General features: G+C 50.6%; 1 protein-coding gene across 9 annotated transcripts in view; it reads left to right on the top strand.

Annotated features, from left to right (window-relative positions):
- CHCHD3 (coiled-coil-helix-coiled-coil-helix domain containing 3) overlaps positions 1-20,654 on the top strand; it is a 280,912-nt gene extending 260,258 nt beyond the window's left edge. For 3 of the 9 annotated variants that reach the window (XM_089328628.1, XM_070071323.2, XM_008258131.4), the window contains 2 exons: positions 8,240-8,375; positions 20,058-20,654. In XM_089328628.1, coding sequence (XP_089184754.1) covers positions 8,240-8,375; positions 20,058-20,060 — 139 coding nt within the window. In that variant the 3' untranslated portion in view covers positions 20,061-20,654. Of the gene's footprint in view, positions 1-4,657; positions 4,850-8,239; positions 8,376-19,965 lie in introns of those variants that run through there. The other 6 variants (XM_089328627.1, XM_008258130.4, XM_008258129.4 and 3 more) reach the window with 3 other exon arrangements.
- Positions 20,655-21,030: the final 376 nt, after the last annotated feature.

The following is a 21,030-nucleotide window of genomic DNA, read 5'->3' as shown; positions in this document are numbered from 1 at the left end:
GGCTGGGCCAATCTGAAGCCAGGAGCTTCTTCTGGGTCTCCCACATGGGTGCAGGGGCCCAAGAACTTGGGCCATCCTCTGCTGCTTTGCCAGGCCATTAGCAGAGAGCTGGATTGGAAGTGGAGCAGCTGGGACTCGAACCAGTGTCCATGTGGGATGCCAGCACTGCAGGCTGCAGCTTTACACTCTATGCTACAGTGCCAGCCCCTTCCCAGTATCTTTTTACCTCTTTCGTCTATTCCCAGCTCTTTCCAGGACCCATTTACCCAGTTTCCTCTGCAACATACCAAGCAATAAAGCAGTAGAGTGGTTACAGATGCCAGTCGCAGTAGAGAAGACAGTAAAGACAGAGAGCAAGAGTGGCACCCTTTGACGCATGTCACCAGAGCCCCCCTGCAGCTGGGGACTTGCCCCCCACACACCCCTGCATTGCTTGCAGGGCTGAAGCTTGGCTCCTGGCTTCTGATTATTCCCTTGTGAATTCCCTAGTTGACTCAGAGAACTTAAGAAACTCCAGCTATACCCAGCTGCTCCCACCTGCGCAAACCGAACTTGTGTTAGTCAGTGTTGTGAACGCAAACACTGAACTTTGGTGGCAGAGAGCTGGAGAGTCTGGAAGCTGTGGTCACCAGGGTGTGTAGGTATCCGTGACCCGGGATCAAAGGAGACGTCTCCTCCCCATCTCTCTGTCTGTTCCTATAGTCTAGATACACCGGACAGATCTCCCTGCTGGCTTGAAAGTTACGTCCAGAAATCTTGAGGCCAGTCCTCACTTTTGTCATTCAGTTTGGGTCACAGCTAAAAGCAGACCTCTGTACCCGGCACAACATTTCCAACACAGTTACCTATTGATCCTGTGAGAAGGCCTTCCGTACGCCCCTCCGCACCAGGAGTTGGCTATCAGCAAAGACCACGCACGGCTGACCTAGCACCGTCAGAGCAAATGGCTCAGGATGATGTTTAATAAACGTCTGTGACTTAATCACACTTGTTCCTTGAGTAGAATCACACACTTGAGTAGATGGATGGATGAATGAACGGACAGACCAGCCAGTCCTCATCCTTCCCATTCATACACCAGCTTTGGTGAGCATTCCAAAATAGCAGCCTGGAGGAAAGGAACTAACTCACAGAACCTGGGGCATAAAATAGTCTTGAGCTTGTGTTGGCATAAGTTAAATATAATATATAGATACAGGCACTTAAGGAAAAAAATCTAAAGTCGATGCATTGTATATGTTCACATTTAACGTTTTCTAAGTTGTCTAATTAAAATTGCTTTATAAAATCAGGACAGTAGATACCATGTTTTTCTTTAAAAATAACAATAACAGCAATAAAGCCTTATTTGGCTCTGAAACCTGATTGAGATATTCAAATCAAAACGTTTTGATGTGTATTATTATCACTTGGCCTCATTCACACATTGATATACCCTTTGGAGATTAAAAAGCAAATGTTTGGCCCTAACATCTCTTCAGTCTATATCCTGTAAGTCTATTGAAAGGAGGGAGAATACTCCTCCCAGGACTTCAGATCTTGTAACCCAGGGCCACTTCTGTGGCCTCTGATTTTATCTTATTCCTGCTTTGTACATGGAGGTCATGCTGCTGCCCAGCATCCTGCCAGTGCCCGTTCTTACTACAGTAACAGCACTAAGCAGTAAAGAGATTGCAGCCTTGCTAACACACACATGGAGGCAGGGAGGGCTCAGCCCTCTCTAGAGGACAGGAGGGCAGCTGTAGAGTTTTGAGTGATGGGAAAACTTTGGGAATTTGAGGAGATAACAACTCTTTTGTACTTGGTTGTCCTAAGTGTGATCCAGAAGTTGATTTACAGTCCTTCCAGGTTGAGCTAATATCGGCACTAGATATGTTCTGTGTCCTCAAACTCTGCATATTTTTGTTGCCTCTTCCAAGTATACTTTATGAAAATAAAAACCATGTTACCTCTCTTTTTAGGAATAGAAATTATGATGTACAGGCCCAAATATAAGTCAAAAATTCCATGGTATGGTAGAAGGCAAAATTGAGCCAATGGGTTGTTTTTTCTGCCAGACTTCACAGATGTTTTTGTCTGAATAAATTACTAATTTCTTGTCAATGAAAGGCACTGTTACTTGGGGGAACTTTCTAAAGAAAAAATTTTCTACTGATCCTAAGTCACTGTTAGCCTCTCAATGCCTCCTGATTTTAAGAAATTGTTTATGAAACAACACTGTGGAGGCCCGTATTTTTTGGAGAAGTGGTAGAAAATGCCCTGTTTTCCTAAGCCAAGGCCCCCCACAGGGAGTAGGCGCTGTCCAGCACTTCAGCTGCACCTGTTGAGCCCATGGCAGCAGGACTGCACTGAGGGAGGGCGTGGTGCAGCCGGCAGGGTGCAAGCAGTAGTGAGAACTGTGGCCTCCGGAAAAGAAACCAGGCACCCGGGTGTCCCGTGGTATCCGAGTGCATTGCTGTGTGCTGCACCCCAGCCCCACAGCTGTCACCAGGACACCCATGCCCCCTGGCTTGTTCCCCTGCTGCCATCAATTTCAAGTACCCAATAGTATTGAATAAGAGAACACATATTGCAAAACCAGAAGTTTTTTATTCGCCCTATATTTAGGGGTTTTTATACTCAGGCTGAGGACATGTCAGGCCAGGTGCCGTAAGAACAGTAGCTATGTGTGAACAGGGCTGTGTGGCTTGTGTTAGTCATACAGGTGGCCTGAGATCCCGCCTGTAGGGTTTTCCCACTTTTTCTCAGTGTCCTGAACTCTTCAGGTAGTTCCTCCCCCTCCCTCCCTGTAGGCCAGCCTCCCGCTGTGGGTCCAGATTACTGAGTTGTGGCCTTAACATCTTTTTCCAGAGTAGATTGGAATTAAAGTGTTTTCAGTAGGTGCTGCTCCCTCGAGCCTTGGTTTTCCAGGGTAGAAGTCCTTACCCTGTGTCGTACATCAGCCAACACTGACTTTGAGAACAGCCAAGTGAAGTCTGTTCCTTGGGTGATAGACACTCGTGATGCGTGATGCTCTGCTCTCAGTGTGACTGGGTCACTGAACTAGGGGCTGAATCAGGTGTAGCCAAGGTCACTGTCCCCTTCTCTGGTAGCCTCCAAGGCCTCTTGTCATTTTTCGCATTGCAATGACAGACAGTGCAATATAAGTAACATTTGTCATGCCAGGAGTAGGAATCTGGGAGTTGGAGGGAGGGGGCTCTGTGTTTATGTTTTAGGAAATTATATCAGGAAGTAAATGTGAAAACCAATAGAGAGGAAGAAAGCAGGCAACTTCCGGCGATGTTTGGCCTCCAAAGTGTGACTGCAGAAATTCGATAGGAACATTATTAGGAAAACGGTTATCAGTTACTAAGAACATCACAAGAGCTTGAAATTGTTCTCGCTCAGATCTTGGTGTCATAGAAAGAGGCCGTTTACATTTTATTCTGAGTAGTAGGATATTGTAACTTTACATACAATGAAAATGCGAAAAATTACATGATGAATGCATAATTTCCTCTTTTGCATTTCATTTTACAATAACCTTATTATACCAGAGAATGAGTGGATTTTTACATTTTTTTTTTAATTTTGGCAGTGTGCATATAGTAGTAGCTTTGGTTGTGTGTGTGTGTGTGTGTGTGTGTGTGTTTACAAAAGGACAGCAGAAATCCTGGCTCCTGGGCTTCCCATTGAATGAAAAGTTTATTAGTACAGGATAAAATCGGAACTTTGGATTGCACCACAGGAATGATGTTCAAAGAGCTGACTCCATGACTGGGTTCCGTGCCTGCTTTCAGCACATTCCTTGTTGTGAGGCTGCCTGATCTCACATAGGATGCAGCGTCAAGCCACAGTTTTTTCTAGGAGCAGCCATACGTATAATCAAGGGCACCCCACCCCCCGTCCCGTCTGGTGTTGCATCAGAGGACCTGTGGACTCTCCAGGAATTCAGGCCTGAATACAAGGAGAGGATCCTTTTGTGCATGTGCCTGGAGTCAAGATGAACAAGTTTTGTAACCCCAAGAGCGTTAGGGACCATAGCTGTGGACGACTTCTTATTACCTGGCTCCCCTGCCCCCCCCACCCCGAGTGGACAGTGGTGTGACTGTCTCCCAGTTTTCCTCTTCTTTGAGGTTACCTAAGTGTCCTGGCCATTTCTATTAGCAGAGCTAAGGAGATGGGGCAGTAGCTTCCTTGAAATGTAAAGCTCAGACCCACATCAAAGATGTTTCTAAGTTGCGGAAGTAGGACAGGCAGCAGTCAGTCCACAGAAGGCTGTATAGCAGATAACCCAGGGTGGTCTGTCTGGGGGCCTTAAGAGGTGAGTTCTGAACACTGCTGAAGTCACCTTCATTTTCATCAAGAATATGTTCACTTCTCTTTGACCAGTTAATGGAATTTATAAAAATGTCTCCAAAGGAAATCAGCAGAAATGGTAGTAATCATTTCTGTGTATCACCATGTTAGCTGAAGCATTGAACCAGTAGCCACAGCCGTAATGTGTGTTTGTGTCCTTCTCTTTTTCCAAAGACACTTTTCAGGCCAGTGAGAAAAAGGCTTGGATATATTTGCTTCCATGCTTTTTAAGCAAATACTAGCATTAGACAAAAGAACAGAAATGCTCTCCCAGCTACAGAATCCCTGCAAGGAGCTCTTCTTTTGATTCTGTTCTCAGGTTGAATCTTTGGGACTCCGATGCTGCCTTCACAGGCTGTCAGCAGCTTGCCTGGCCCCAAATGCCGCTGTGAGGGGGTGGAAGGGCTCCCGCAGAGGGCAGAGCTCCTAGAGCTTGGAAGAAGAAGGAACCGAGAGCAAAAGCAAGAGAGCAAGCGAGCAAGAGAGCGAAGCCGGGGTCGTGGCACAGAAGGTGAAGCCGCTGTCCACAACACCGGCATCCCGTTTGGGCACTGGTTGAAGTCTCGGCTGTTCTGCTTGCAATCCAGTCCATACTAATGCAGCTGGGAAAGCAGCTGTAGATAACGCAAGTACTTGGGGTCCTTGCACCTGTGTGGGAGATCTGGCTGAAGCTGCTGAGCTCCTGGCTTCTGCCTGGTCCAGCCCTGGCTGCTGAAGCCATCTGGGGAGTGGACCAACAGATGGAAGATCTCTTTGTCTCTTCCTCTCTCTCTCTCTAACTCTGTGGTTCAAACAAATAAAATAAATCTAAAGATAGATGTACCCGTGGTGAGACCCTTGAAAGTCCCCTGTCATTTCAAGGGACCACAAAACTCAGTTTTTTCTTAATTGTTTTCGATAAATGTGTATTTTCAAAGGTCAGCTCGATTCCACCAGTGCGTTTTGGCTAAACAGGTTTTGGGATAACTATTACATCTTCTCTGTTGTCCACTATTGTTCGGGGTTCTCCAGATCTGTACATTTCACCATTCTCTTAACATTGTCATTCACCATTGCCTTCTAGAATCTTCCTTACACACATTGAAATTGCATCGTTGAAACGTCCTTTGCAGCTAGAGATTTAGTTTTCCTTCGTAGGTATCTTGAGATTCTGCCTCTTGTTATTTTCCCCCAACAGTGACTTGTCCATCAGCAGAAAGGAAAGCAGTCAATAGAAGTCAATTGCTGACTCCACGCCTGTGCGGCGGCTTTATCATAATGCATCCTGGAAATGTCTTTGAAACCCTTTTCCTGGATGGGAAGTGCCATGGCTTGTGCTTTATGGCCTCCTAATGTTAGCCGGTAATCTCGTTTAGCATTTTCCCAAAGTGAGAACCGTGCATTAGGGCAGCATAACACGCATCACAGATCAATACAGAGGCAGAGCTTGGCCCTTAACAGATTAATCCAAGAAGAATGTACCAGAGTCTACTCCAGGAGCTGATCTCCACCGCCGTTGCCCTGCTCTGCGTCTAATCAACAATGCAGGTTGAAATGTGTGCAGAAAGGATTTCAAGTGGTCTCACATGCAGGCGCGTGTATACACACACACACACACAGAGCACACCCCACCCCACCCCCCAGACTGCCAGGCAAGAAATCAAGGGCCCTGGAAGTGAATGGTATTGATTTGTGGTGATAAAAGTATATTTTGACACATATCAAATCATAAATAACTCATGGACTTTAACTTGCATGCTAATAGCTCATCTCAGGGTAGATGCTTACGTACAACTTAAATTTTCTTTTTCGAAGGAGTCTGTAGCATGAAACAAAATTATTTCATTATGAATAGTATTTTTGAAAAAAAAAATGCTGTCTTCTTTCTGATGTGCAGCACGTGGGTGGGGGCTCATTCTTACAAGCTTTTCCTCCTATCTGATCAGGTTTGTTCCAATCTCCTGCCCTGTGCGTCCCCCCCACCTCCTTCCCCTGCTTTTAAATCAGAGATGCCTCAGAAACACAATCAATTGTCAGCACTGGAGTAGATGTCACCCTGCTTTCCTGTGAGCCATTAGAGTCATTAGTCATGTGTTTGCTGGGTTCCACTCACCTGATGCTTAATCATATTTTATTCAGTATTTATCCAGGTGCAGGCCCGGCTATAATCAGTCAGTTAGTGCTAAGTGTGCCCGATCCCCTCGCAGCACAGCTGGCTCCTTTTAAATGCTGATGTTCATCAGAGGGGATTAGGGAAATCTGTGGCCAGAAAAAGTCCCAGATATCTGAACTTGGAAATCTTAAAAAGAATTGAAACTCCTGGGCTTGGATTTAAATTCTCTCCTTAGGTATTTGACAAAGTGGTAAGGTAATGAATGAAAAAGTAAAGGCAATGTTAGGTAAAATTTGTAGGACTATCCCCCGGCCCCTCCCCGTATTCTGGTTTCTGTAGAGGGTAGTAGGAAGTAAATTCCCTCAGGGACTGGTATCTTACTTTGCATTTCTATTCTCGCAAAATATACATTAGCTTAGTGTGTTGGATAAAAGTAATGAGGAGACAAATCGTCACCCAAGGGTTTCCTTATTGATGGGAAATAGTCGCCCAGGTTCTCCAGGGCTTTCCTAGAACCCATTAAATGGAAAAAAATGCTATTTCAAGATTACTATGGAAATAACAAATTTAAATTTCAGAAAAAGAACTGATAAGAAGGAAGATTCTTGCATTAAAAAACTAATTTTTAACAAATATGAATTCCTAGATGAAAAAGGGTATCATGTGTTTTCTCTGTGTGTATTTGGTCCTTATAAGCCAAGTTCCCCTGCCATTTTAGCAAAGAAATTTTTTTCCCTTGTCTAATTCATTTGGTTTATGTTGCTATTATGATTTTTCAAGTGGACATTATAAGCATTATGGAACCATTTATCTTTGGAATATCATATTCACTAAGAGCAATCTAAAAATCTGAGATTTTTAAGTACAATTGGCAAAAATTTTAAGTCTGGGAATTTTAAAATGTTTTCTTGCCACTCATTTGTATTCATTCAACACATTTATTGTCTGACTTGTGTGGGGAGGATCCATATCTAAGGGCTTAGGACACAAAGGAAAGAAGACAGGGTCCTTCTTACATAGGCTAGCGAATTCTGCTGGACAGCAGTGTGCTTGGGGTTATGTGTTTGCCGAGAGAAGTTAATACGGGATCCGTGGGGTCACCCAAAAGGGTATGGTAGACCCTCGCAGGGAGGGAAGAGCTAATGGAATCTATACACAGGTTAGGCTGGAGCGTGGTGTTGAAGTATGGGTCGGTGTTTCCCAGACTGCTGAGCGTTTGCGGGCCAGAGCGGCCTGAGCAGACACGAAGAGAAGGCTCCACCCTGAACGTACTTTTCCAGGCTGCAGCAGTGTGCCGACTGGGAACGTGACCGTCCACTCAAATTGATGTTTCTTTGGGGAGACTTCTGGCTTGAGGGTCTGGCCCTACCTCTGGCTGGGGAGTGACGGATAAAGAGGCGGCAGGGACTGTTTGGGAGGAACTGGGTCTGTTGACCTTGTATCTTATTTGAAAGCTGCACCTGCAGATGGAAGAGAGAAGTTACAGCTTGCACGTTGCTGGCTCAGATGACCAGGCCGAAGAGTCCTGGCGCCATTCATAGGTTTGGGTGTGGATTTAAAAGCGAAGGTTCTAGCATCCTCGGGAGACTTGTGTTGATGGAGCTCATTTCATAGAATTCATTTACCTTGTATACGTTTTTGATCATGGGAATAATTTGAATATCTTTCCTTAAAGTTCTAAAGAAAATGATTGAATCTTTTTCTGCACTTGACCACATTGAGATGTTCTTTAACATTTGCTAGATTCTGTAACTCTGTGTATCCTGAGTGGAGGCCGCGTGTCTCAGTGGTCCCTGTCTTTGTCCTTAGGCGGTACGAGTATCATCCAGTGTGTGCTGACCTGCAGGCGAGGATTCTCCAGTGTTACCGCCAGAACACCCACCAGACCCTCAGCTGCTCTGCTCTGGCCAACCAGTACATGCACTGTGTGAATCATGCCAAACAGGTGAGTGTGCCAGCCGGGGGCTGGCTGGGCTCCGGTGGAGTGGAAAGCCCAGCGGCTCAGGGCACAGGGGAGGATGCCCTGGGCTAATGTGTGTGGGGAAAGGCTGGGTAGACTCAGGTGGTCCTCATCAAGAATGGCGGTCCTGAGCTGGCTGGGTCAGAGCTGCCACGCGCATTCTCCTCGTGTTCAGCTAGCTCACTTGTGCAACAAAGAGACTCTTAAACTGACACTTCTCCCCACTCGCCCTGCACATGTGTCCTCAACTAATTGTGTTCTCGAGGGCATTGCCTCATACTTGCAAGCCAGTATTCAAAGCCAGCAGAGAGGAAGGCTATAAATTAAGAGGCCTACAGCTTTGGGCCCATGAACAGCAGGTCTACTTACAGGGCAGCTGGTCTTAAAAAACAGGGAATGCAATGCACCATCCGATCACCATGCAATCATGGCACCCCTTGTTAGAAGTCCTCTCAGTTGTCCAGGAAAAGGGATGACAGAAACAGGATTTGGGCGAGAATTCCCATTGCTTTGCTACACCATAGGCACGTTCTTCTCTTCACCCTCCATATCAGAACAATAGAATGTTCCCAGGATTTGCATTTTCTCTAATTTATGCACTTCAGAAAACTAGTGATAAACCCTAAAGCAAATTGTCCCCATTCCGGTAGGTCACGTAATTGCCTGGCATTTAACTGCTGTAACCGTCGGATGGAAATGGCTGGAAACCTTGCTTCTCTCTGCCGGCAAACTCCCTAGCATTGACCTCCTAACCCCACTCAACCCAGCATCTAAGTCACAGAGCGAGCCTTTATGCACTCTAATCCGCTGTAGTTGGAATCACGCCACTCAGTGTAAATTCCTAACACCCCATAACCATCTGGTGGGAGGAGCGGTATTGTCTGGATACCAAAAAAATAGCAGTGACACTAGTGGGGGGGAAAAACACCCTCAGGATTGATGAAAAGTTTGCGTTATTTTTTAAAAGGCCTCCTGGCCCATGGCTTTTTTCTGTCCTCACTTGCATCAGCACTTGGATAACTCTCAGTAGTACGTCAGGGATTCTTTTCTTTATAGGCCTTTCAGAGAAGTAACGTTGTTAATGGAAAGTGAGTGTGTTTTATTTGTCAAGCAGCTTTTGATCGGCCTCAACTCTCCACGTCAATACCCATAACCGTGGGCTTTTCCTCACTTAATAGCAGCACCTTATTGAGGCGGGACTGAGTAGTGAACCAGTAGAAAGAAGAAGGCCGTGACATCGTGCGGTCCACCGCTGGTGTCTGCCGTACGTGCCTGTTTCCCCAGTGTGATTTGGAGTATTGAGCCCATCCCGCCTGCATAGGGTGTGTTGCATTATTTTCACATAGCCTGGTGAGGTTGGCCGGTGGCATGCATTTCCAGAATAAGATAAAGGTAACTTGTGACAAAGTCAGTGTTAGGTGGTGCATTAGAGCCTTGTTCTCTGGGTTTAATGGGAATGCTGGGATGATTGCATTTATATAAAGCATTTATTTTTTACCTTCCTTCCTGAGCTGCATTCCTTTATACCGAAACTAAACAGATCAGCCAGAAGCATCAAATGATTGCAAATGATTCCAAATCACCCTCCTTCCTCCCCCTCCCTCCCCAGTAATTTCTCAGTAAATTTTGGCTAGTGTATGTGGGGTATTTGTTTTCCCAGCTCTTAAATTCAGTTATTAGGAAATGTGTCATACAAGGAAATATTAAAAACATGAGTCCACAAAACCTCAATCCTAAGACAGGCGACATTGAAATGAGCAAGAACCAAGAAACAGCAGTGCTTTATTTTTCTGCAGTTCTTAAGATTTCAAGGTCATTTCACACCCGCTCTCTTACCTGTTTCTTATGACAACCTGAGATGTAAATAAGAGGTGGTTTTACTTTTACCATTTCACAGTTGAGAGCATGGAAACTCAGGAGAGTCGTGGCAGTGAATTTAACAGCCAGACCGAGATGCACCTTGTCATCAAATCAAAACAAAGCACAGTGTCAACGTAGACTAAGTGGTGTCTGGTGTGGCGGTGGGTGTGGGTGGAAGGGGACACCCGCCGTTCACGGTCAGAGGAGCAGTGCAGTGAGGGAACGGGAGAGTGCAGATGCCTGCCAGGGAGAGAGCGCTGGGGAAGCCGCCATGGAGTCTCAAGGTCTCAGACGGGCGTGGGATGGTGGGGCCCGGGATCGGAGGGGCAGGTGAGCGCTGCCCCCTGGAAGATCACACCGGCATGGCTCGCGAAACAGCCACTTGCGGTCCTCCCATGCCACATTGCCCCCTTGCTGCGTGTGGAGTTCGTCTGACCTCGTGCCCCCCAACTCTGCCCCCTTGGTAGAAGAGACTGGGCAGTTACGTGGCCTTCACTGCCCATCTTGGCTTTTCCTGGAGGGCCACCTCCTCTTCTCAGGCTTCCGGTCAGACCCAGAGAACAGGCTAGACGAGTCCCCAATGATGTCCTGGGGTGCCTTTCTGACGAGGGACAGTCCCAGTCACCAAGGCCGCTCCGCTCCCACGGCCCGTAAGCGGAGCGTCCACTGCTGCCGCGGGCACTGTCCTGCAGACGAACGCACCTCACTGATAGGAAGGTCTCCGGATGTCCCTCAGCCTAACTTTCCCTTTCTTCTTATTCATCCACTTAGGCTCATCAGTCTCCGGCTCTTCTTAAACAATTCCTCATGGGTTGACATGAAACATTGAGACTATTATTTCCAGTATATTAAGTTATGTGTTCTTCATAAGGATAAAGAGACATTAAATTGCTCTAATTATTATTTCTAAGGCTTAAGAGCTGCCGACCAGCTCTGTGAGATAAAGCATTTAAAAACGAAGAGCAGAAATTGATACAGACGTCCATGTCTTTTGTAATCTCTCATATCTGCTCAGCCTTAGGACTTTCTTACCATGAAAAGTCTTTGCTGCACCTGGGGTGGGGGGTTCCCATTCTGTCTTACTGCACCCGAGTTGGGGGGGAAGGGGCTTGCTTCCAGATCTGCAGGGTCTCTGCCCCCTGGACACCTCCCCCCATACACACTCCAACTACTCCCCACTCCCCACCCCACTATTGCCCTGTGGGATCTGGCTGCTTTTTGGGGGCAGTGACTCTGAGCACTTCAGCGTTTCCCCCGCAAGTGCTGCTATTAAACAGGAAGGGACAGAAAGCTTGACTGGATTCTTCCAGAATGTTCTGTCATGTTCCCTGCAGGGAACATGCGGCTGATGGAAAAAGCCGGTGCTGCCACCCTCATCCGGTCATGGTGACCTGGGCTTTGGTTTTCTTCTTTGACAAATTGAAAGCTTGAACCCGGTGACGCTGAGGGCCTTGCTGCTCTGTGGCCCCAAGACTGAGCCTCCTCTGTCCCTGGGAGCCGGAGGCAGTGAGCACGAGCACACTCCGGAGGCAGCAGGACCTCCAGTCTTCGTGCTTTGCTCAGATTTCTCGGCCAGCCTCAAACGCCCACTCGGGCAGAGCTGCACTTGTGACTGACTGGTCTGCCTGCTGCCTGGCCTCCCACGGCTCCACACTCTCCCTTTGAGTTCACACTGCTGACAGCCCTGGGGAAGCCAAGGCCAGGGAATGAACCTGGGAACAGTTTCACAGTTTCTGTAAAGTCAGTGAAGTGAAAAAGCAGTTATCTCCGCCGTGCCCGGCAGAACGTGGGCTGCCGGCTAATAAACCCCGTTAGGAAATACGGGGTGCCTCCCGCCAGCCCGGGGCTCCTGCCACGCCATGATGCTGCTCATTCCGGGAAGTGCGGGCTGCAGGTAGTGAGGGATGTGTAGTGGGAAGCCTAGACCAGAAGAACCATGGACATGTGAGGACCAGAACAGAGGCCAGTCTCGGCAGACGCCCAGGGGACACAGGTGGTCATGCATTGGGGCAATCAGGAGGCCATGAGCCACAGCACAGGTTTAACCCAGTGCTGGCTGAGAGCTCAGCTTAAGGAGGGACCAAGGTGAGCACACCTGGGGAGTGAAGCAGCCTCCCCGCTTAGACCTGTGTGCTTCCTGCCTGCCTGGGTGCAGATAGCAAGAAGTCCCTGGGGGCCAGAGTGGTAGCACAGCAGGTTAAGCTGCCACCTGCGAGGCCTGCATCCTGTCCATAGGAGCACGGGTGTGCGTTCCACTGCTCTGCTCCCTACCCAGCGCCCTGCTGATGTGCCTGGGAAAGTAGCCGAAGAAGGCCCACGTGCATGGATCCCTGCCACCCATGCGGGAGACTTGGATGGAGTTCCAGGCTCTTGGCTTCAGCCTGGTCCAGCCCATTTGGGGAGTGAACCAGCAAGTGAAAGATATCTCTGTGTGCACGTGTGTGTGTGTGTGTGTGTGTTTCTCTCTGTCACTCTGTCACTCTGCCTTTCAAATAAATAAACCTTCTACAAAAAGAAAAGCAAAGAAGGAAGGAATGAACCTGGCAGTGGTGAGGAGCGTGAGCTCAGGATGGTGACAAAGGTGGCCATGGCCAATGTGACATTTCTCTGTCCCAAGGCTAACACACTCCAGTTCCCTCATTTCCCAAATATGAGTGATGTCCTCACGATGAGTGTACCTGGAAGAATTGGCCATGGATGAGTTTCTGTCGACCTCATTTATTTATTTATTTATTTGACAGATAGAGTTATAGACAGAGAGAGAGAGAGAAAGGTCTTCCTTCCATTGGTTCACTCCCCAAATGGCCACTATGGCCGGCGCTGTGCCGATCTGAAGCCAGGAGCCAGGTGCTTCCTTCTGGTCTCAGGCGTCCAAGCACTTGGACCATCCTCCACTGCCCTCCCAGGCCACAGCAGAGAGCTGGACTGGAAGAGGAGCAACTGGGACTAGAACCCGGTGCCCATATGGGATGCCGGTGCCGCAGGCGGAGGATTAACCTAGCGCGCCACGGCGCCGGCCCCTCTGTCGACCTTCTTAAGGACAGTCTATTCCATCTCCCCCAAAGCCTGGATGTGTGTTAGGGCAGGATTCAGGTATCGTCCTGTAATGCTGAGCACTAAGAGGTGCTGGAAATGTAGTAGGAGCTGTTGCTTAGAAATCAGAGTTCTTGGACGAGAAAGCTAGTGCCAAGCTGTGTCGTCATTGTTTTCAGATGACTCCTGTGCTGTATGCAACTTTTAATAAGTGAGCAGCAGAGCTAAAAAGGACCTTACAGATGCTCATCGTTCCCCTTGCAAAACTGGCACCAGAGAGTTCAGTGACGGTAAACGGGGCCGAGGCCACACCAAATAGCCCACGCTTGACTCCAAACCAGGTCCCTTCCCTAGACTGTCGGATCGTGGATGCACGTGGACGTCAGAATCACCCGGGGAGTTTGTTTGACGTGCCAGGGTCTGACCCCATTCCTGGAGGTTCTGACTGGAGGTTGGAGGTGGGGCTGAGCGTGTCAACCCTCACCATGCTCCTAGGGGCCTCTGTGCGCAGGAGCCTGAGGACGGCCGGGCAGGAGCCCGATGGCCTTTCAGGGGCCAGGCTGGGTCTTTGCTGTCCCCCTTTCTGGGGATGAGAAGCCATCACTACCTACTGGTCCGAGCCATCCCGCGGAGGCCCGATGAGGCCAGCTATGGGAGTGCATCCTTGGCCTGAGGAACAAACTGGATGATAACCTGGAAGGGCAGGAGCCCCTGGAAAGAAAACACACACACACACACACACACACACACACACGCCACCCCCCTCAGCCCCCAGCTTGTGGCTCTGGAAACTGGATGATCCGGATGCAGAGCCACACCTGGCGCCACGTGGCCTGGTGGGAGGGAAGAGGTGCTGGGCCAGGGTGACCGGGTTCCCTGCTTAGCTCACAGGTGTGAGCAACCCTCCCCAGCTCTGCCGCTCGCTCCCAGTCCCCCTGCCCCTCCCCCGACCTTCACGCAGGGCCCACCCTCAGAGAGCACCAAGACGCTCAGCTCTCTGGGAAGGCCTGTGGGGGCATGTTTGTATTGTGTACGAAGGCTGCTGCTTCATCATCAGCACCTAACGACATTTATGAATCTCCCGGCCGGGCTGCAGGTGCACAGGGTGACACATGGGAGCTTCGTAAGAGATTCCCCATCCTTCTCCGGGGCTGCCTTTGAATTTGGAGTCACGGCAAAGCAAACTGGGTGCCAAGTATCCCAGTCTTCCCCTTCCGAGGGGTCCTTTTCTAAACTACTTTCTGGGAGTAATAGTTTGCTCTATGATATTCTCATTCTCTCTCTCTCTCTCTCTCTCTCTCTCTTTAAATCTGAGTTTGATAGAAGAAATATTACCATGGTAATAAATTTTCATTTTTCTTAATAAGTATTTCTTTCCTGGTGCTCATGCTTCAAGAAGTGGAGCTGCAGTATGTTTCTGTGTTGTCTGTTATTGCAGCAAATTGTATCAGCGGTTAATTACTTGTAACTTAATTTGAATACTGCACAGAGCGTTTATCATGGAAGATATACAACAAGACCCAGGGAGGAGGAAAAAGTCATGCGTGTGTTTCCTGCAAAGCAGGAAGAACAGAGGGCAGCTCTTGCAGGGGGGAGAGACAGAAAATGGAAGCAGAAGGCCGCTGCCCAGTTCTGGGGTCGTGGGGGCACCAGGCGCTGCACAGGCCAAGCCCTCTCTGGATTCATGGGCCGCCCTTCCTCCTGCCTCACTTGACAGTCATCTCCGACGGGCTGTTTCCCCCTCACAGCTCCAGCCTCCTCTGCCTGCCCCTGTTCCTGCCTCTCCTGAGTAGAACCCTGGGTACTGTGTGTGTCCCAGAGTGTGCTCGCCTTTGAACTTCCCCACAGGGAGGTGGCCTGCCCGCCCATGCCTGTTCCCTGCCGGCCGAGGTCTGAATTCCTGGGGAGCTGCATGAGCTCACCCAGAGACAGGGCCTTCGAGTGGAGGCTTCTTTAACTAACAGCGGGGGTACTGATCCTCACGATGACTGCTGAAGAGCCCACGGTCGCCACAACGTCTGGTGATTGCATTGAGGCCGCCAGCGGCTGGCACAGTGCTACGAAAGACCAGTCCAGCCTTCCAGGAGAGCTGCCATTCTGAAGTCACTGGAGGGGGTGGGGGTGGGGGTGGCATGCAGGTTAAGCTGCAGCCTCTGATGCCTCCATCCCATATGTGTACCAGTTCAAGTCCCAGCTGCTCCGCTTCCATTCCAGCTCCCTGCTAATGCACCTGGGAAGGCAGTGGAAGATGACCCCAAGTACTTGGGTCCCTGCACCCATGTGAGAGACCCGGATGGAGTTCTAGACTCCTGCCTTCAGCTTGACCCAGCCCTGGCCATTGCAGCCATTTGAGGAGTGAACCAGCGGATGGGAGAGTGACACCTTCCCCCCACACCCCCACCACCGCCACCGCCTCTTCCTCTCTCTCTCTCTCTCTCTCTCCCCCCCATCCTGCTCTCCCTCTGTCTCTGTAACTCTGCCTTTCAAATAAGTCTTTAAAAAATATTTGAGGAAAGCAGTAGGACCATTTTAATAAGAAGTGGCAGTGACACAAGTCTCAGAGGCCCCAGTTTCGGCTGACGGTGCAAGCCGTCTGTGGTGCCGCAGCGGCTGGCACCTGAAGGAGATGAGACTAGGGAGAAGCGCAGTGCCCATGCTGGAGCGCTGGGCCCGTCTCTCCTCGGGTGCTCCCCACCCCCGAGCCCCCACCTTGCTGCTTACGAAAGGCCTCCCCACAGGCCCAGATCCGCCAGTGATGAGCAGAGGCAGGAATCCCCTGCCCTGCATGCAGATCAAGTGTTAGCAAAGCGTCTCCCTCCTCCTCCTGGGATTTCCTATGTTAATTTATGCAGCGCTGAGTTTACGCAGCGTTGAAATTCAGCCCGACAACAGCTCCTCTGAGCAGGGACCCTGTGGGGGGGGAGCCACAGAGCCCAGCCCCTCCCAGGGCCTGGGTTGGAGCCGGTTTCCTGGCAAGGCTGCCGTGCCATCATCACGCGGCACGCTTCGCCGGTTTACCAACCTGCCATTGTATTCACTAAGGTCCCTGGCAGAAGCGAGGCGGGTTTGTGGCCCCCTGACACCCTTGGGTGCGGTTTGACAGCAGGTTTCCGGGCTGCCCCTGCAGCTCTCCCGGCCCCTCGGAGCCACGCGTGAATCGGCCGCAGCGCTGCAGTGTCTGTGAGGTTGCAGCTGTCACGCACGGAGCAGGATGTCCCTGGATGTGGTTGAGGCGGGGGAGGGGGGGGGGGCTTGTACATTTCACATCTGTTTCACATATTCTGCGGCTGCCTTTACGTTATCCTGGCCCACTGCTCCTGAGAAAGCGAATCTAATGTACTCAGCATCATGGGATTTGTCTCAAAACATACCCAACCGTGTTTGATTGGGGCTGCAGAGAACAGAAAAGAAGGGGTAAAAGAAGCCCTAGGCTCTGAAAAATCAATAAAATAAATAAAAACACACACTCAACTATTGCCTTTGACCATGTTGTGGGGCACCATTTGCAAAGAGAGGTACATTGTCACACGGCTGTCCTTAGGGCGCCAAGACCCATGTGACAGGCAGAGGCACGGCCGTGGGCTCTTGACCAGGCAGATAGCACCTTAAGGTTCCATCAGTGGGTTGAAGAAGGTAGGGAGTGGGCGACTCCTCAAATACAAGAGCAGCCAAGTGACGTCAGCACGCAACCGGCTCCTTTGCTTCAGTCGCGAAATGCCCCTGGACACGCTCCATGTAGATCGGTGTGGTACCGGCTCCCAGTCTGTATTTCATTAGGGATGTTGTGGCCAAGTTGTGTATACCGTGGGGATTTATAGAGCTCCCGCCCATGTGACTGGAGAGGCTTTCACACCGAGCAGGCCACCGGGCAGGGGCGACCAATGGGACTCGGTGACACCCTGGCCCGGTAGGTGGCCAGCATTCCACTCCCCACAAACACAGCACTCAGGTGGCTGATCCGATAACAGGGAGCCTCCCGCTTGGCCTGCTGTCTCCTGTGTGCCCCAGACCCGTGCAGCGTCTCTGAGTGACGTCCTGTGCAGATGGGCCCTTCTCGTTGGTGACCACTTCTGCTGGTGTCTAAGGCAGCTTGTGCGCTGAGTGCCCTGTGGCTGCGTGCCCTGTGGACACAGACTGCTGAGAAGCCAGCGAGCGCCGGGGCTTCAGGGCGATCAGCCTGCCCCCGGCTTCTGCGACTCAGCGCTCTCATGTGTCCCTCCCCGGGCTCTGTCCTGCCCCATTCACGCCAGTCCTTGTCACTCGCTCCTCAATCTAACTCTTCACCCCTAGAGACCTTCGCTATCTCTTCCCAAGGCTGCTGCTTCCTCCCAGACATTTCCATCCAGGACGTCTCCCAACACCCGAACTTCAAGTCATGGTGCTCACTGCCCGGCTGGGCCCTGCCACTGACTCCCCTGTGTCTGTCACTGTCTCTGATGGGTCCACCCGCGCCTTGAGTCCCCCTTCGCTCTTCCTGCCTCTGTTTCTCGTTCCCACCCTCGCTTGGTCTCTAGCCCACTCCTCCCCAGTCCCCCCGCCTCCCCTATCTCCTGCTGCATGCGCTGTGCCTAGGATGGCAGGTCAGCCTCCCCCATGGGATTTGACAGCTTCCCGTGTTTCTTTGGGCACCGTTCTGGGTCCTTTTGATGCTTTTTTCTCGCGCAGCGTCCTGAACCCATGCCTCTCTGTCCACTGAGGCCTCTCTCTCCTCTGTCCCCTCCCATGCCGGGCTGGTGCCGTGCTGGTTCCCGCCTGTGTGAATGCTTGCCCCCGCACTCACCCTCTCTGTCTGTCCCAGTCCCCTGTGCACATCCTCTCCGCAGTGCGAGACCTCTGGGACATTTCCCTTCACTGCCGCAGACACGCTGTGCAGGCGGAGCTACCCCTACCTTCTCTGCTGGGGCCGCAAGAACCTGGAAGTGGGAGGAAGGAGCTGCTACCTTGTCCTGGGCATTCTTGAGCTCCTTTGGAATTTAGGCTATGTGTGTTATTTAATTTTTTTTAAGATTTATTTATTTATAAAACAGAAGCAGAGAAAGGGAGAGAGAAATTCCATCCACTGGTTCATTCACTCCCCAAATGGCCACAGCAGCCAGAGCTGGGCCAATCCAAAGCCAGGAGCCAGGAGCTTCTTACCGGTCTCCCTCATGGGTGCAGGGGCCCAAGCACTTGGACCATCTTCCACTACTTTCCCAGGGGCACTAGCAGGGAGCTGGATCAGAAGTGGAGCAGCCGGGACTCAAACCAGCTTTACCCACTACGCCACAGCACCAGCCCCCTGTTAAGTGATTTAGTCAAATAATTTCCCATACATTCAGAAAATAAATAAAGCTTACCAAGTTCTTACGCAGTGTCACTCTGTAGTTTTCCATGGGTGTGCCTGTGTTGGATTCTCCCCCTGACATCCAAGTGCAGTGGTCACCTAGGAGGAGCTCAGCGAAGAGCCAGGTGTGTGGGTGGCTGGAGAGCTGAGGGAGGCCTAGAGGAAGGGGGAGGGGAGTGTGCAGATGACCTCCAGACAACCTTGACCTCTTCTGAGAAACCACAGGGCAAAGCGTCGCTTTTCTCAGATTTCCAAGTGGGGAGAGCATCGTAGCGCAGAAGGCTGAGTCACCACTTTGAACGCCCGCATAACGCACCTGGGAGGCAGTGGTGATGGCCTAAGTACATGGGTTCCTGGCACCCACATGGGAGACCAGCAGGAAGCTCCTGGTTCCTGGCTTCTGCCTGGCCCTGCCCTGGCACTTGCAGGCATGTGGACAATGAACCAGCAGATGGGAGATTTCTCTCTCTTCTTCTTTCTGCATCCCCCCTCTCCCCACTAGAACATAGTTTTTAGCCCCCAGCCTCAGCTGGTTATAGAGGGTTTTGAGCTCAAAATTATGAATCCTTCCTGGGGCCGGCACTGTAGCACAGATCAAGCCGCCCCCTGCGGCGCCAGCACCCCCCTCCCCACCGTGGCTGCTGGTTCGAGTCCCAGCTGCTTAAGTTGCAATCCACCCTGCTGCTGCTGAGCTTTGGGAAGGCAGCAGAGGAGACCCGGAAGAGGCTCCTGGCTCCTGGCTTTGGCCTGGCCCAGCCTGGCTGTTGCAGCCATCTGGGGAATGAACCATGGATGGAAGATTCATTCATTCATTCATTCTCTCTCTCTCTCTCTCTCTCTCATTTTGCTTTTCAAATTAAGTAGAATATCTTTTTAGGAAAAAAAAAAAAAGAATCCTTCCTATCTACCACCGCTCAGCTCCACCCATAAAAATCAACGCAGGAACGATCTCTGCTGTTGGAGCTAGATGCTGGCTGTGCGTGCATCGGACATCTGTGTGCTGCCCAGAGGGAGCCGTGTCTGGGAGAGAGTCCCTCTCCCCCCATCCACCCCCGGCCCCCACACTGCCTCGGCAGTATTTTCCCAGTCGGTGGCCACCAGCCCTATTCCCAGCACCACCAGCACCCGGCACCACCGGCACCACCACATGCATCCTTAGGTTTTGCAGCTTGCACGGCAGAGTGGAGGTTTCTCTGGGGCATTAGACCTGATAAAGCAGTGGTGCTTACGCAGGGTGTTGTCCTTCTGAGCCTGGGTTGCCCTGTTGTTTATGTGTTTGAAGCAGACGTTTGGGAAGGGACATGAACAGTCCTGAACAGTTGTCTCCTTGGGTGGTGACCCTTGTCCTTTCTCTTGCAGAGCGTGCTGCAGAAGGGGGGGTAGTCACCTCTCAGAACGCACGGAACCCCCGCAACATTAATTCCAGAGGTGGAACATTTTTTTTTTCCTAGTAACAAAATAACCCACTTAAACAGAAGACCCCCGAAGAGAAGTCCCGGAAAGTCGAGTCAACAGAATCATGTCACGTCTCGGATCAGCACCAATTGAAAAAGCCACGGCCAAGATCCCGGACCAGTCATCCCAGGACACCGCACAGTGTCCGTGGACCCCATTTATGATGAATAAAAGACCCCAGCGGCCTTCTCCCCCTTTTTGTACTTTCTCTTCAATTTCTACCAGCCCTAAACTGTGTCCCCTCACTGCTGGGCCTCGGCTCCCAGAGCGGAGAGAGGGGAGCTTGAGCCCCGCGGCCCTGCCCGGGGCGGTTGTCTAGGCTGTGGCACCTGGGTTCTCCCTCTCTCTCTCTCTCTTCTTCGTTGATTGTGTAAGAGCGATTTCATTTTAACTTATTATTGTGATCATGCAAGTAAAAAGACAAAAAGGAGAGAAAATGTACCTCTTTTACTGGAATAATGTTTATGATTGCAAGTGAAGTCAGGCGTTTTTATCAATATGAAAGCAACCTTGACTTCTGCCGTGAGTACTGACATCTCCGCTTCACTCGCTATCAATAATAAATATATTTTCTGACAAAGAGCGGCATTGTACCTCGAGGCCTCGTGCATTCCTTCCTCTGGGGCAGGTGGTTGTGCTTCTGGGAACTGAGACGGTTCCTACCGGTACTCATCTGCCTTCGTGCCGTACCTTTCCCCTGCAGAGCTCCAAGGCACCTCGCAGAACCTCGGGCAGGCTGTGTCTCGGGTCGCTGGCTTCCACAGGATCTCTCCAGATCCCCTGAGTTGGCCGAGTCATCCTGCCTGAGGCACCGGCAAGATTTGATAACCTCGGTTAGGACCCTGTGACCCCGCAAGGCTAAGAAAAAACCAACCTTCAGGGTTTGCCCCCCTTTCCGTTGTCATTCAAACTTCCCATGCTGAGGCTCCCGACTGGTGCTTCAGGCCTGGGTCTGAATGAGGAGCTCCT

The sequence above is a fragment of the Oryctolagus cuniculus genome, chromosome 3, assembly GCF_051225735.1.
Source record: "Oryctolagus cuniculus isolate XC-2025 breed Fujian yellow rabbit chromosome 3, ASM5122573v1, whole genome shotgun sequence".
Lineage (NCBI taxonomy): Eukaryota > Metazoa > Chordata > Mammalia > Lagomorpha > Leporidae > Oryctolagus > Oryctolagus cuniculus.
The sequence above is the reverse complement of the archived record's forward strand: the minus strand, read 5'-3'. Positions and strand labels throughout refer to the sequence as shown.